A 15,383-nucleotide genomic window follows, 5' to 3' on the forward strand; every position below is an offset into this window, starting at 1 on the left:
GCATCCAACTCATTTCTGTCTTAATTCAAAACATCAAAAGAAGATACATGAAGAAGATACCTTTGGGCCTCTCATTCCTTTTTCTTTCTCTTTTCTTCATCGCTCATTCATAGAATACAACCCTAAATTCTCCCTCCTCCTCTCCTGCCTTACAGGGCACTGAAGGCTTTATGGAGCTACCTGAGCCAGAAGGGAGTCAACAGTGATGCCATCTGGGAGAAGATAAAGGACGTTGTTGTCAAAACGATCATCTCGTGAGTCACACTGCCACCCTGGGCGTGGGGCCTGCCACTCAACCCCCCTTTTCTTGTGGGCCTCCACCCTGCTGTGCTCCAGACTTTTGACCATGCTGTGTTTCCATTTCTGAGAACAGGGTTTAGGAAGGAATGGATAGACTTAAATTCTGCTCTTCTGCTGAACTTCATCCCCAGAAGCTGGCTCCAGATCACAGACATCTCTTGAGAGCTTCTTTTCCTGGGTTGCTTCTGCTCTCCCATCTCTGAGCCACTCCATTGGCAGGGCAGCTCTAGGTAGAGCCTTTGCGAGGAGCTGAGCTGAATACTTTCTCCTCCCTATGACCAGGTCAGAACCCTATGTGACCAGCCTGCTGAAGATGTACGTGCGGCGGCCCTACAGCTGCCACGAGCTCTTCGGTTTCGACATCATGCTGGATGAGAACCTCAAGCCCTGGGTCCTGGAAGTCAACATCTCCCCAAGGTAGGTATTCTCAGGGCACTCACAGTAGAGGCCTTTCTGTGTCCTCATGATCCTGTTTCTGCTCCGGTCTTGCTGACTTTGGGAAAACCTTTCCTTCACTAGAATATGTGTTTTCCCTTCATGGTCTGTTTACGCATTCCCTTATTCTTTGCCATTATCTCAAGGTTCTCTGACATTGGAGACAGATTGTTAAAAGTTACTCTTTTAAACTTGATGCCTACTGCATGCTTTTCCCTAGCAAGGTCATAGGCAGGAACCACCCTGTGTGAGGTTATTCACTATCCGTGGGGCAAGAAGACCCCCGTGATGGTGCTCATGAGTTTGGATGTAAATCGGGCTGGCCTTGACTGGGACTTGTGACTGGAAACAGTTTTGGCATCTGCTTTTACCACTCTTTGGATCCTGTCCCTGAAGCCTCCACTCCAACTCTCCACTGGACATCAGCATCAAAGGCCAGATGATCCGTGACCTTCTGAACCTGGCGGGCTTTGTTCTGCCCAGCGCAGAGGATATCGCTTCCAGCTCCAGTAGCTCCACCAGCTCCACCACCAGGTCAGCCTCCTTGCTTGTCTGCAGCTTGGCTGGCAGCATGAGCAGCCCCATAGAGACTCTGGGAAGGGATGGTGTCTGTGCGCTCCCTCCTGCTTGGTCTCCCTTGCTGCTGGGTCTGCCCCTGCAATCTACTCACACACCACTGCCATGTCAGTGCCCCTAAAAGCCTGTTTGCTTAATTGCTCCCCTGCCCAGGAATCCCCACAGAGCCTGGGGGATCAGCTTTAAATTCCTCAAGCAGGGGATTCCCTGGCGGTCTAGTGGTTAAGACTCCACGCTTTCACTGCTGAGGGCCTGGGTTCAGTCCCTGGTCGGGGAACTACGATCCCACCAGCCGCGCGGCACAGCCAAAAAAAAAAAATTCCTCAAGCAGACATTCAAGGCCTCAACCTCTTTTTCCCAGGCACACCTCCCTTAATTCCTCTTCCCAGCTCCTGTGCTCTGACAAACTGGATCGCCCATAGAACCTTAAGGTTGGAAGAATCCTTAAGTATCAGTTAGTCTAGTCTCCTCTCTGAAATGTTCACTGCTTCTCATTGTTCCCCTATGGTGTCCCCTCCTCTGCTCATGGGATTTCTTCCTCCTTCCACTCATCAAGACCTCCCTGTTTCAACCTCACCCATCCATCAAAGCCTAGCTGAAGGCAGCATCTTCATGAAACCGGCTCAATGTGGGCTCTCTCCTCCACACCCCCAAAGCACTCAGAACCACTCTTGAGGAAAGGGAGCTCAAATTTTTGGTAACAAAATTTGCTTTCCCCACTATACCTTGTAGACTTATATTTGGCTCTGTGCTACAGTTATTTGTCATTTGACACATGCAATCCTGTGAGCTTCTTGGAGGCCATCTTTGTGTCTCTCTCAGCAGTAATTGTTATAATGTGGGTGATGAAACTGAGGTGCAGGGAGGTCAGGGAATTTGTCCAGGATCACATAGCCAGTAGGGCCAAGCTGGATATTTATTATAGTAAGTATTCACTAAATTAAACTAAACTGAAATATATACAGTGATTGTTCCATGGTCCTCCTTTTTTATCATTTAAGTACAACTTAAAGAGGGTGCTTTGTACTCTTTTAGTTCTTACATGGTGCTTCATCTTTGAGTCTCAGGCTACTGGAATGCAGTGCATTGCAGTCTGATTTACTCACGTAACGAACTTCTGTCCATCCTTCTTTGTCTTCTCTTGAGAAGGGTGTCTTCCTGGGCTGGACCCTCTCTCTACATGTCCTCAGGATGTGAAGCTGTTGACCTTACCCTTTGCCCCCTTTCCACCCTCTGCCTTAGCCTGCCCAGCTCCCCCAGGGACAGATGTCGAATGGCCCCGGAGTACTTCACTGCACAGAAGATGAAGAAAGCCTATTACCTGACCCAGAAAATTCCTGATCAGGTAGGAAATTGCCTTCACACCAGTGCTAGCAGAAAGCTTCCCTGGTCAAACCTGTGGAGCCCCAAGGCAAGCAGTTTTTCTTCCCTCTAGGGCAGGATTTCCTACATCCCCTGGTGTGCAGGGATTTGTTGGAATGTATGTCATTCCGGAGAGAGTTGATGACCCTTATCACATGTTCAACAACCACTGCTCTTAGCAAAGTGCTGTACCAGCCCACCCTTCTTATAGAGCTATAGACCCTTTGGGTTTCTTTCCCTGAGGGGCACTGAGCTCCTGGAAGGCTTGACTTTCTCAGAGCAGATGAGGGAATCAGATGGAAGTGTGGCAGACACAAGGCTGTGGCCAAATCTGGGTTCTGATCTTGACTTCATCCAATAAATCACTTAACCTCTGTGCCCCCTGTCTCCCCTCACCCCCGCCAAGAGTCTCTTCATCCCCCGAATAAGCTCAGCATACTTGGGAATAGATGAGGTCCAGAGTGTGCCCACCAGACTGCCTTGGTGGTCCTTTGGTCCTGGAGCCTTAGGACCCCAGAGCTGTACTCCCCATCCCCCAGCTTTTTGATTCTCTACCTCTGGCTTACACTCTTTGTCATACCCTTTTCCCCCCTGTTCCTTGGGCCACAGGACTTCTATTCATCTGTGCTGGATGTCCTGACGCCAGATGATGTTCGGGTTCTGGTTGAGATGGAGGATGAGTTTTCTCGCCGTGGTCAATTTGAACGAATTTTTCCTTCTCGAATCTCTTCTCGCTATCTCCGCTTTTTTGAGCAGCCACGATATTTCAACATTCTCACCACCCAGTGGGAGCAGAAGTACCATGGCAACAAGCTCAAAGGTGATGTGTCCTCCCTGCCCACATGCCATGTTTAATGAGAGATTAAATCCCAATAGACCAAGAAGTGAGCCTCTGTGGCAAGAAGAATAGGCCAGTTGATTCCACCCTCTTAAGTCCCACCCTTGTTAATCTTGTCCTAGGAGTAGATCTGCTTCGGAGTTGGTGCTACAAAGGGTTCCACACAGGAGCCATCTCTGATTCTGCTCCAGTGGTGAGTAGTGCCACTGGGGTGAAGGGGGACAGTCCTACCTCAGGCCCCTCCCTCTTGCACCTTAAGAGTGCAGCATGGGTTGGGTGTAGGTCCAGACCCTCTCACTTCTTCCCAAGGTTCTGCAGGTCTCTGTGTCTCAGGACCCTTCCCTTTCAAGGGAATAATTGCCTCCAGGATTCCCTGGATGCCTTTCTTTCAAGGATCAGGTGCTTTGTAGCCTCAACTTCTTATCTGAATCAAGAGAGGACCAAGATTTCTCCCCATATGGGCCCATTCCTGCAGGGTAGGGAAAGGAAGAGCCCTTTGATCACTCAGAGGTAGAGCTGGGAAAGAGTCCTAAGACCCAGACACTCTCCCCTGACCTCTACCTCGCCCTTTGGCCTCATTGCTTCCTTTGCTTTTAGTGGACTCTCCCGACATCAATTCTGACTGTCCCAAAGGGTGATGCGACACTCAATGATTTCTCCAAATCGGAGACTGGCAAGCTGGGGTGAGTGCTGCCTGGGCAAGGGAAGGGCGTTGAGTGTGAATTCGGGGAGTTTTCTTCCTCCCTCTCTTCCCAGAGTATGATGAGATCAGCGTTCTCCAGTTGGGGGTTGGTGGGAGTATAAGAATATGCAGCCACGGTACCTTCTTCCTGGTGGCTCTTGGTGTGCCCAGCAAAGCTGAGCTGGGGCACAGACTTATCCGCAAAGGCAGCCACTTGCAGCCATACTGAAATGAATACGGTGAATGCCTGCTCTGGACTCTGAAGGTAGCAGATCGTGGGTTAAAGTCTCAGCTACACAATGTCTCAGCCATTTCTTCCTCCCTCTGTTCCCTTCAGAAAACATGGCTCCTCCAAGGGAAGCATACCACTCTCTGAAGATGGGACCATGCCCAAGCCCACGAAGACCCAAGCTGGCCTTTCCCCTTTCCCCAGGAAACCCAGTTCCTCAAAGGACAGTGAGGACACCAGCAAAGAGCCCAGCCTCTCCACACAGACGTTACCCTTGATCAAGTACTCTGGTCAGACTTCGAGGCTTTCTGCCTCCCCCACCTCCCAGTCAGCTGGTGACTCCCTCCTGGCTGCTGTGAGTCTGTGACGGGCCTCTCTCCACTAGCCCCTGCCCAGGTGCACCAGCATTAGCTACCTCATGGGAACCGGCCGGCCGGCCAGCCTGAGCTCCCACCCCTCCACCTCGCCCCTCCTCCGAGTATTTTTTGAAGTGGTTGAGTTGTAGAGGGAGGTGTCTGGCGGGCTGGAGGGGTGGTGGGGAGGGGGACGAGGTGAGGAAGGTTCACTGGCTGGCACCTCGTATCTCAGCGGAGAAGCCAATGATGGCCACTCAGCCTTATAAAGCAGGGTTTGGTTTCTACCTTTAGAGAACCATGTGTGGTTTGTTTTAGGCCTTGGTGCGGTGACTGCGTTACGGCTCAAGAGGAGAAAACATACTGAACATATTCGGGCCTGAAGTCCCTTGCTCTCTATGTAATTGAGGAGGTTCCTCTGAGGGTCCTTATTTCCTCAGGTCTCACCCTCCCGCCTCCCCAACCCCCTGTCCTGAGGAGTCACTTTCAGAAGCCTTCAGACCTCCTCAGTAGACAAGCAGGCAGAGGCCATGACATGCTGAACCCATTTCCTATCGTCCTAGTCTTGGGGGCATCCCCACCTCCAGACCATTTCTCCTTTCATACACCCACCCAGCCAGTAGCCCTAGGTCTTCCTTTTCTGACCTCACGTCACTACTTGTTCAACCTTCTAGACTTCTCTCTCATGGATGTTACCCCTTCAGCTCTTGTCTCCCTGTGAGGTGAGAGGTTTTATGAACTTTGTGAATTTCCCATGGCTGCAGTAAAGGAGCCCAGATAATCCCACTTGCTGTTGCCTGTCTGGGTCCATATATCAAAGGACGCAATCCAAGGGGAGGGTGGAAGGAGCTGTGGTTCCCCCTTCACTCTCTCTGGTGTTCGGGGTCTGGCTCACAGGTCGCTAGGGCATGCAGACTCTGGTGGCCTGGAGGGCGGGTTTCAGGAGCAGCCACCGTCGTAGGATGGGCTTCCAGTCAGGCTCCTGACTAAACCTTGTACTCAGTAAATGTTGACCACGTGAACTGTACGTATGGAGGTCTCACAGGACACAAACACCTAACCAGAAGCTCTACCTCTCTCTCTCCTGGGCCCAGGGGGAAGCCAAGGTGGGAGGGTTTGGATCAGAAAGGTTGTTTTCACTTGAACCATGCTCCTCCTTAACCGGGCACTTCTGGTTGCTGCTCGCCCCCTCCCCAGCCCTACAATCCCTTTACTTCATTTCATTTTTCTATCAGCGAGTCCCAACAAGAAGCCAACTGGCCCCTTGACTCAGTTACCCAGGTTTTCCCTTTGGCACATCAGGCAGGATGCTCTGCTCACGGTCTGACCCCAGGCTTTCTCTGCCTTCATTCCTGAGCTTGGGAGAGATATCCTGCTTCGTGGCTCCAGGAGTTCTGTGGTGAGTTGGGAGGGAGCCCTGGAAAAATCACTGAGAGGCCTGACTGCGTTCAAGGCCACACAGTTGATGTGTGAAGGCCATGTTGACAGTTGTGAAGAAAGCTTGATGGCAAAATCCTGGGTCACTGCTGTGCAGTGGTAAGGACTTCAAAGTCAGGTCCGCAGGAGAGGTCCTTGACAGTCCTGTTAAATCTCTTCTGATAGACTTGAAGCCAACTCCCTCTCGTCCTGCAAGAGTGGGTGCAGTGTTCTAGTGCAAATGTCAAACCTTGTGACGAGGGCAGGAAGCAGCCTTCCTAGGAAAATTAGCCACCTGCTTAAGCAGTTTTGTTGTGGCTCATCCTCTGGTGCAAAGGCTTAGGTGTGGAGGCCTGACTGAGCTGTGCCACTCCCTGGAAACCAGCTTCAATACTTTGCCTTCCGAGAATCCCCAGATGGACGGCACAACCATTCCCATCCCCGTAACTGGAGAAGGGACCGGCTCTGCAGCATGATGGGAAGCGGGGGAGTGGGCTGTGGGGAAATTAAATGAGTGATGGAAGTAGAGTGTTCTTAGTAGCTTAAAACATGTTTATACTTTTAAAGTTTTCATCACCTTTGAGTATCTGGTGGGTGTGTGTGTGTTGCTGGGTTGGAGAAAGGAATGAGGCTAATGTGTCATACTTCCCTTTCAGCCTTGGAAGAAAATGAAATCTTGCTTATTAAGAATTCAGCATACATACTTAGCACTGCATACCCACAGTATAAGGTATTCAGCTAAATAAGGAATTTGGAGGAAGTAATGAGATTTTTGGGAAAGTTTAAATTTGAGGGTATAGTAGAGTAGATGTTTGTCAGAACATGTCAGTTTTTTCCTAACTTGATAATGTACCCAGTCCCTGTTTGGAGAAAGGGGAGCAAGTGCTCCTGAGTCAAGGAACGCAGTGTACAGGGTATTTCTGAAGCACTGGAGTAAGGATTTGGGGGTGGGGTGGGGGCGGGGGGGAGGGGGAAGGAGAGTGGTTATCATTTCTGTTTACTTCAAATTCACTCAAGCTTGATCAGACACTAAGGAACTTAGAATGAATACTTAATGGCGAGGTGGCATGGGGATAAGAAAAGAGCGTGAACCTTGGAGTCTGACCTAGGGCTCAAATCTCAGTTCCTTTGTGTAGCCTTGGGCATGTCATCTAACTTTTCAAAGTTTTTAAATAATACGAATTTAATACCTACATTGTAAGGTTGTGAAAATTAAGCAAAACATAGTAAAAACACTTAGGACATAGGACTTAATGCATGGTTACTCCTTTCTCCATTTGCTATCCAAGCCCTGTTCCTTGGTTAGGGAAAGGCAGGCAAGAAATGTAAAACCCTTTCCACTAAGGAATGAGGCAGCTATAGAGACATTTTAGAAGTGAAGAAGGCCAGAACAGGGTTTGGCCTGGGTGATACCTCATCACCCCTACCTTCACCCTATCACCATTATTCATTCTACTGTTTCACACTTTGTTGGGGATTTATTTCTTTAGTTAAATATTTCACAGACAGAGTGCAAATTAAAAGTATGTGAATTGGGCTTATTCAGTCCTATTCAGAGAGAAGCTTTGATAAGAAAGGGAGCGTAAGGGAGCAACGTATGCCTGGGGGCTGGAGAGGGGAGGAGCAGGGCACAGAAAATAGAGACCTTGAACTGGAGCCAAAGAACATGCACCAACATAACAGCTGTGCCGAGGGACGCTTGTCGTTACAGGTACATTCTTATGATTTGAGGCTATTTAGTTGAGGGTGATTGTGCCTCCTGTGACCCTATCGAAAGGACACACCTTATTGCCCTCTGGGACCATCCAACAGTGGGCCAGTGCAGGAGGTTGATAATCCAGGTGCACAGTCTTCTCCACTTCCTTCCACAGCTGAATTAGTTACCCAAATAAGGTAGTCACCAAAGGCAGCCGGGGGACCTCCTCTCCTGGCTTCCTCTGGATTTGTCCTAAGACTAAGCTCTGTTTACGGCGTGGATTCCCCAACTGCTTTGAAACACTGATGGTTTTCAGAGGTGTGTAGTTGAGGGAGCTCCATTTCATGCCACTTGAGAGTCTAATCCAGCCTCTCAAACAACACTCGGTCATTTAGATCTCCCTGTAGCAGTTTGCACCCTTGTTAATGTCAGGCTCATTTGACTTGACTGTTCATCAGCTTTGGAGCATTGAGAGCTGCAAGCAGCCTTTATGTTGCTCTTGGCAGATTTCTCATAGGTGAAAGAATATGAGAGGGATCAATAGCAAGGTGGGTGTTTTCTAAAACCCATTTGTGCCTTAATTATTATAATGGACTGAGACACATGGAATGCTATAGACTGTCATGGGGAAATCCAACACAATTTTGAAAAGAGAATAATCTCTAAATTTCAACTAGTAAAGTGAGGAGACCAGAGCTTACCTTGTAGGGTAGTTATGAGGGTTAAAGGGGGTGGGGGGCAGAATATACATAAAGCACCTAGTAAAGTGCCTGATACATATATAATGCAGATTTAAAAAAAATAAACAGTTAACACCACCAAAACCATTTTCATAAAGTAACTAACATACTGTGTAACACAGCATGTTACTATTATAATGGTACTGTGATACTATTATAGTAGCATGTTGCTCTTACAAAACTGTGATAAACATGGGATGGCAAACTGGTGATTTAATCAAGATAATTCATTTAGAAAAATTGAAGCCCTTAACATTACTTGTCAGAGAAGTGCGGTTAAGACTATAATGACACAGGCTGAGGAGCCAACGGGGAAAAGCTACCAACTGTGGGATTATGACCGAACCTCTAAATAACAATCCCAGCAAGGCAGAACCACAGGGCAGTCATGGCTAAGCCTCCTTGGCTGGTCCCGCTGTCCCTACTTCAGGCAGGCGGCCAAGTGCTTCCCTCTCTCCCCCGTGAGGCCCATAGCACACGCAGGGCGGGGGCCTGAGCCGAGAGCCTCTAGTTCAGAGAAAGGGGGGCTGCCTCCTTGCATGTCACGCAAGGCACATTCCTGGGGAATCTGGTGTTAAACCATTCATAGACAACCTGCTTCTAGGTCAGAGTTGTGTGTAGTTGAACAGCTCCCTCACTGCAAGCTATTGAAAGTCAGCCCTCAACATAATCGTTTGGAAAAAAAGAAAAAGAAAAGAAAAACTGCAAGGAGACACCACTTACACAGCAGAATGGCTCAGATGAAAGAGGCTGAAAATACCAAGTGTCTGCAAACATGGAGCAGCTGGAACACATACATTGCTGGTGGGAATGCAAAACGGTACATTGGAAAATAGCTCAGTAGGTTCTTATGAAGTGAAATACACTCAACATACGACCCAGCAATTCACTCCTGCTTGCAAATGTTCACAGCAGTTTTATTCATAATAGCAAAACCCTGGAAACAACCCAAATAGCCAACAACTAGTGAATGAATAAACAAATTGTGATATATCTGTTCAATACTACTTAGGTAAAAAAAAGGAATAAACTGACGCGTGCAACAACATGGATGAATCTCAAGAGCATTATGCTGAGTGAAAGAAGCCAGAGACAAAAGACTACATACTTTATGATTCCATTTATATAACATTCTAAAAAAGGCAAACTAGGGACAGAAAGCTTATTAGTGGTTGCTAAGGACTATAGATGACAGAGGGGAGGGACAGTTGAGGGGCACGTTGGAAATATTCTATACCTTGATCATGATGGTGGCTATACGACCATGTTTGTTGAAACTCATTGAATTATATACTTAAGATGGATGAATTTTCTTATAAGGAAATAAAGCTGACTTTAAAAAGGCCAAGGAGATACCATTTCATGATGCATACGCATATTAAAAGCACAATGAGATGACACTAGAATAGTTAAAATTTATGTATTTTTATTTTTAAAAAATATTTATTTGGTTGCATGAGGTCTTAATTGCAGCAGGCGGGCTCCTTAGTTGCAGCTTGCAGCCTCCTTAGTTGCAGCACATGGGCTCCTTAGGTGTGGCTCACCAGCTGCTTAGTTGTGGCTCCAGGGCTCCTGAGTTGTGGCATGCAAACGTAGTTGCGGCAGGCATGTGGGATCTCGTTCCCTGACCAGGGACAGAACCCGGACCCCCTGCATTGGGAGCACAGAGTCTTATCCACTACACCACCAGGGAAGACCCTAGAATAGTTAAAATTTAAAAGGCAGTCAAGATTTAAGAATCCGCCTGCCAATGCAAGGGACACGGGTTTGAGCCCTGGTCCAGGAAGTTCCCACATGCCACGGAGCAACTAAGCCCGTGCACCACAACTACTGAGCCCGCGAGCCACAACTACTGAAGCGCATGCGTGTAGAGCCCATGCTCCGCAACAGGAAAAGCCACCGCAGTGGGAAGCCCGCACACCACAACGAACAGTAGCCCCCGCTCGCCGCAACTAGAGAAACCCCGGGCGCAGCAACAAAGACCCAACACAGCCAAAAAAAAAAAGAAAAAAATTGTTGCAGCTACCTTTGGAAAAAACAGTGTCCCACATTAGCCATCAGGAAAATGCAAATTCTAAATATACCATGTATATCGTAATTATTGCAGAGAGCTGCATACTAAGACTGATAATGTCATTATCACAGTATTATCAGTAGCTCATCTGACCTGGGAACTCCACTCCTAGGAATATGCTAGTGACGGGGTGAATTGTGTGCCCCCAAATACGTAGGCTGAAGTACTGATCATATTGTGACCTTATTAGGCAATAGGGTCATTGCAGATATAACTACTTAAGATGAGGTCATACTGGAGTAGGGTGGGCCCCTATTCCAATATGACTGGTATCCTGATGAAAAGGGGAAATTTGGACACAGATATGCACACAGGGAATATGCCATGTGAATATGAGGGCAGAGATTAGGGTGATGCAACGAAGAGTAGCCCCCACTCGCGGCAACTAGGGAAAGCCCGTGCGCAGCAACGAAGACCCAATGCAGCCAAAAATAAATAAATTTATATTAAAAAATTAAATTATTATTAAATTTGGTGTGTATATTTCCAATTGTGTGTGTGTGTGAGAGAGAGAGAACCAACTGTTGAAAGGGTTCTGTAATTTGTTTTTGTTTCTTAATGAAACATTATGAGCATTTTAATAAAACTCATGCTCTTTTCACTGAATCATTCTGCCTCTTGTTACAATAAATTCTTTTGTTTCAGGATAGGGAGCCTCATTCAAGTGTCAGATTATAGCAACAACCCCAGCTGCTCCCTTGTAATCGAGTGGCCCTCCCACATTAAGGAAGCAGTGGTTGGAGCGTTTCATCTCATTCCCTTTAGGGAAAGACTGACACAGCAGAGAACAAAATAGTTATTTGCTTTGCGAAAGTTGAACTTCAGACAAATGCTGAAATACTTAAAACAAAATATTTGATTACTGGGAGCCAGGATTTTCTTCTCTGAGGGCAGAAGAGTTACCTTAGCTGGTAGAAGGGAAGGCAGTGATGCTGAGGTCTATGGAAAAGAAGGCAGTACAGCTCATTCATAATCACTGGGACCCCGGTTCCTGAATTCTGGCTCTGACTTTACTAGCTGTATGACTTGAGAAAATTATTTTAAATCTCTGCCCCACTGTTTTGTAAAATATTAGGATAATAGCATTATTAACTCTTAGAGTTGATGCAGGAATCAAATGAATTAATATTAGAAAAGTGGTCAGAACAGTGCCTGATACATAGCGAGTCCTCAAATGTTAATTCTTCTTCCTTCTCCATTCCCCTTCTTCTCTTCCTCCTCCTCCTCCTTCTTCTAGGCTGATGTGTGTCCCTGATATAGGGGCCTGTGTCCTGCACTTCTCTGCCAATGACTGAGAATCTGAGAACAAAAAAGACCTGTACCTGCTTCCTGTAAGGGAAGTCCCAGAGGTTTCCTCATGCCAGGTATGAGGACATCTGAGACATGTAGGCAGATAGGCCTGAGATGACCTCCAAGTTCTCCTTCAGAAAGAGCCACATGCTCCCAGGGGCCCATAAAGGCTGTGGAAGTGGGAAAGTAGGAAAGAGAGAGAGTGAGAAAGAGAGAGAGAGAGAGAGAGAGATGGATTTGAGAGACTTTTGGTCAGGAATAGGGGTAGTGAGTGAAGCCAGGTAGAAATGAAGATGTTTCAGTTAATGGCAGCATAGGCTAATAGTAGCTGAGGACCAGTTTGGGGCCGTCACATGTGTTAGGCACAATGTAATCCCTCAAAATTAGAACCAACCACAAGGAAAGGAAAGGGCAGGTGCAATACTGCAATTCTGACACTAAACCTGGAGTTAGTGCAGACTACAGTTTAAAGGCATAGTCCCCAGCTAGACTGCCTTCACTTCAGATGCCAGCCACAAGTCTGGGGGTCCCTAGGCTACCTGTAGTTTTCACCAACTGGCTACAAATTCACATGTTCCTGCAACCCCCTGAGGTTTGATAATTCACTAGAATGATTCACAGAACTCAGGAAAGCTCTATACTTACAATTACAGTTTTATTATTATGCTTATGAATCAGGACCAGCCAAAAGAAGAGACCTATACGATGAGCTCTAGAAAGGTCTTGAACATGGAACGTCCATGTCCTCTCCTATGGAATCAGGATGTATCACCCTCCCAGCACCAACAAGGAAGCTCAACTGAGCTTTGGTGTCCAGAGTTTTTATTGGGGTTTCATTACATAGGCAGGATTGATAGAATCAGTGGCGTTGTGACTGAACTCAGTCTCTGGCCTCCGTCCCCTTCCCAGAGGTTGAGCTGGTATCACCTGGCTCAAAGTCCCAACCCTATAATTATGTGAGCAATCTTTCCAGCATGACCAGCTCCCATCCTGAAACTATCTAAAGATCGACCCTGAATAACAAAGACATTCCTATCACTCACAAAATTCCAACAGTTAGAAGCTCTATCTCAGGAACCTGGGACAAAGACCAGACAAATTCTTTATTATACAGCAGCGGATATCCCTAAATTTACTAACAATAACTTTCCGATACAAAATGGAATTCCAAACAAAAGTCTTCCAGACTCAGAAGGCCAGCTCATAACCTTGATGTTGTTTCTAGAGACTTCAGCATGGAAGCCCTGGATGGGATAACAGTGAGCTACCACCCCTGCAAGTCACTACAGCTGAAGAGTACTGTTTGCTTCAGGAAGATGCCATCATGCAGGGCCAGGCAAGTGGTTCTACCTTCTTATGGACCATCACCCAGCATATGGTTATCAGGGTGATAGTGGGCTCCTCTTGATTTCCCATTTCTGCGGTAGAAATATTCATACTACCTAGTCCTTCCCCTCTCACCTCAAATCTAGTGGAAAGAACATTAAACTCAGTACGCAAAGCCCTGGGTCTTAAGTCTGGCTCTGCCACTTACTGTTCTTTACGTCCCTGAACTATATTTTTCTTATCTGGAGGAGAAGAATAATGACCTCTATTCAGGGAGACTGTGATATTCAAATAAGTTGCTCTGAGTAGGAGGTCTTTTTATTTTTTTAAATTTATTTATTTTATTTATTTTTGGCTGCATTGGGTCTTTGTTGCTGCGTGCAGGCTTTCTCTAGTTGCAGCGAGCGGGGGCTACTCTTTGTTGTGGTGCGCAGGCTTCTCATTGCGTTGGCTTCTCTTGTTGCGGAGCATGGGCTCTAGGCACATGGGCTTCATTAGCTGTGGCACGCAAGCTCAGCAGTTGTGGCTCGCAGGCTCTAGAGCACAGGCTCAGTAGTAGTGGCACACAGGCTTAGTTGCTCCGTGACATGTGGGATCTTCCCAGACCAGGGCTCAAACCCGTGTCCCCTGCATTGGCAGGTGGATTCTTAACCACTGCGCCACCAGGGAAGCCCAGGAGGTCTTTTTATAAAGAGGTGGTGTATTAGTTTTTTAGGGCTGCCACAGACTCAAGAAAAGCAGACAAATTGCCACAGACTGAGTAACTTAAACAGCAGAAATTTATTTTCTCACAGTTCTGGAAGCTGGAAGTCTGAGAGCCAGCTGAGGTTTCAGCAGGGTTGGTTTCTTCAAAGATCTCTCTCCTTGGCATGAAGACATCCTCCTCAGGTGTCTTCACTTGGTCTTCGATACTGTGTGTATCTGTGTCCAAACTCCTCTTCTTATAAGGATGCTGGCCATATTGATTAAGGGCCCACTCAACTTCATTTTACCTTAATTACCTCTTTAAAGGTCTTATCTCCAAATATAGTCACATTCTGAGATGCTGGGGGTTGGGACTTCAACACATAAATTTGGGGGGTAGACAGTTCAACCCATATAAGCATTATTTCAAACAGGATTGCACTGGCACAAGGATAGGCAGAGAGAAAAATGGGTCATAATAAAGCAGAGGGTGAAAACCGGCACACACAGATTTTGTTTGGGCTGATTAATTTGTTTTTTAAGGCTGCCAGATGTTTTCTCATAAAAATTCTTCTAGAATTCAAACCTCTAGTCACATCAGGCCTACATTCTCACATGGCAACAATTGGCTGGAGCTGGGTGGTAGCTTACCCCAATTCCCACCACTCCCCCATTCTGGTCTCTGGCCTGGTCTTAAAACTATAGGCTTAAAACTATTAGAGTTTTTGATCTCTGGGAAGGAGAGTATAAAAATAGATCGAAATACATACTAGAATTGAAGGGAAAAATGTATGTGGTATTTCAAACTTCTGGGGAAGCATCGTGTGGAAGAATTGGCCGTGCCATTCCATCCCAAATCAGAGGACAATGTTGACTTGAAGAGTTTAACTAAGGCAGGTGCTTTTTCCTGGGTATCACAGAGCACAGCCATTAAGAGCTATAAAGCTTCTGTGATGCCAGAAGCTCTCCCAGACCTCAAGAAAAGCAGGAGAGAAACTGAGTCCTTTGTTCTTCAGCAAAATAATGTTTACTCACTGATTCTGTTAATTTTGAGAGGAAATATCCTTGCTTTGATAGGGGTTTAGACTGCATAGTCTTTAAGGGAAAGAAAAGTAATTTACCTAGGATGAGATGCTTACTTTTACAGATCAACCAGTAGAGGAACCATACCAGCAACCCTGCTGCCATGCTTGTGGGTGGGAAGATTGTAAATAAAACAGGAACTGGACGTTCTTCCTTTACCATCTCCCAGAAGCTGGGTGCCCATCTCCTCTGCACCTGTGGGACCATGGATGAAACTCAGGGTTGGATGAGACTACCAAACTAAGACTCAGAAGTTTATTTGAAGAAAAGAACCCAGGCCTCTTGGGGGAAGAATTAGG

The 15,383-nt window shown here is 46.9% G+C and overlaps 1 protein-coding gene across 1 annotated transcript in view; it reads left to right on the top strand.

Annotated features, from left to right (window-relative positions):
• Positions 1-5,062, top strand: part of TTLL4 (tubulin tyrosine ligase like 4) — a 38,300-nt gene extending 33,238 nt beyond the window's left edge. Inside the window, exons 12-19 of the mRNA XM_059928704.1 lie at positions 156-254; positions 583-717; positions 1,132-1,269; positions 2,554-2,656; positions 3,283-3,493; positions 3,634-3,704; positions 4,109-4,194; positions 4,531-5,062. Coding sequence (XP_059784687.1) covers positions 156-254; positions 583-717; positions 1,132-1,269; positions 2,554-2,656; positions 3,283-3,493; positions 3,634-3,704; positions 4,109-4,194; positions 4,531-4,789 — 1,102 coding nt within the window. The 3' untranslated portion in view covers positions 4,790-5,062. The remainder of the gene's footprint in view (positions 1-155; positions 255-582; positions 718-1,131; positions 1,270-2,553; positions 2,657-3,282; positions 3,494-3,633; positions 3,705-4,108; positions 4,195-4,530) is intronic.
• The last annotated feature ends 10,321 nt before the right edge of the window (positions 5,063-15,383 follow it).

Source organism: Balaenoptera ricei, chromosome 7, assembly GCF_028023285.1.
Source record: "Balaenoptera ricei isolate mBalRic1 chromosome 7, mBalRic1.hap2, whole genome shotgun sequence".
Classification (NCBI taxonomy): domain Eukaryota; kingdom Metazoa; phylum Chordata; class Mammalia; order Artiodactyla; family Balaenopteridae; genus Balaenoptera; species Balaenoptera ricei.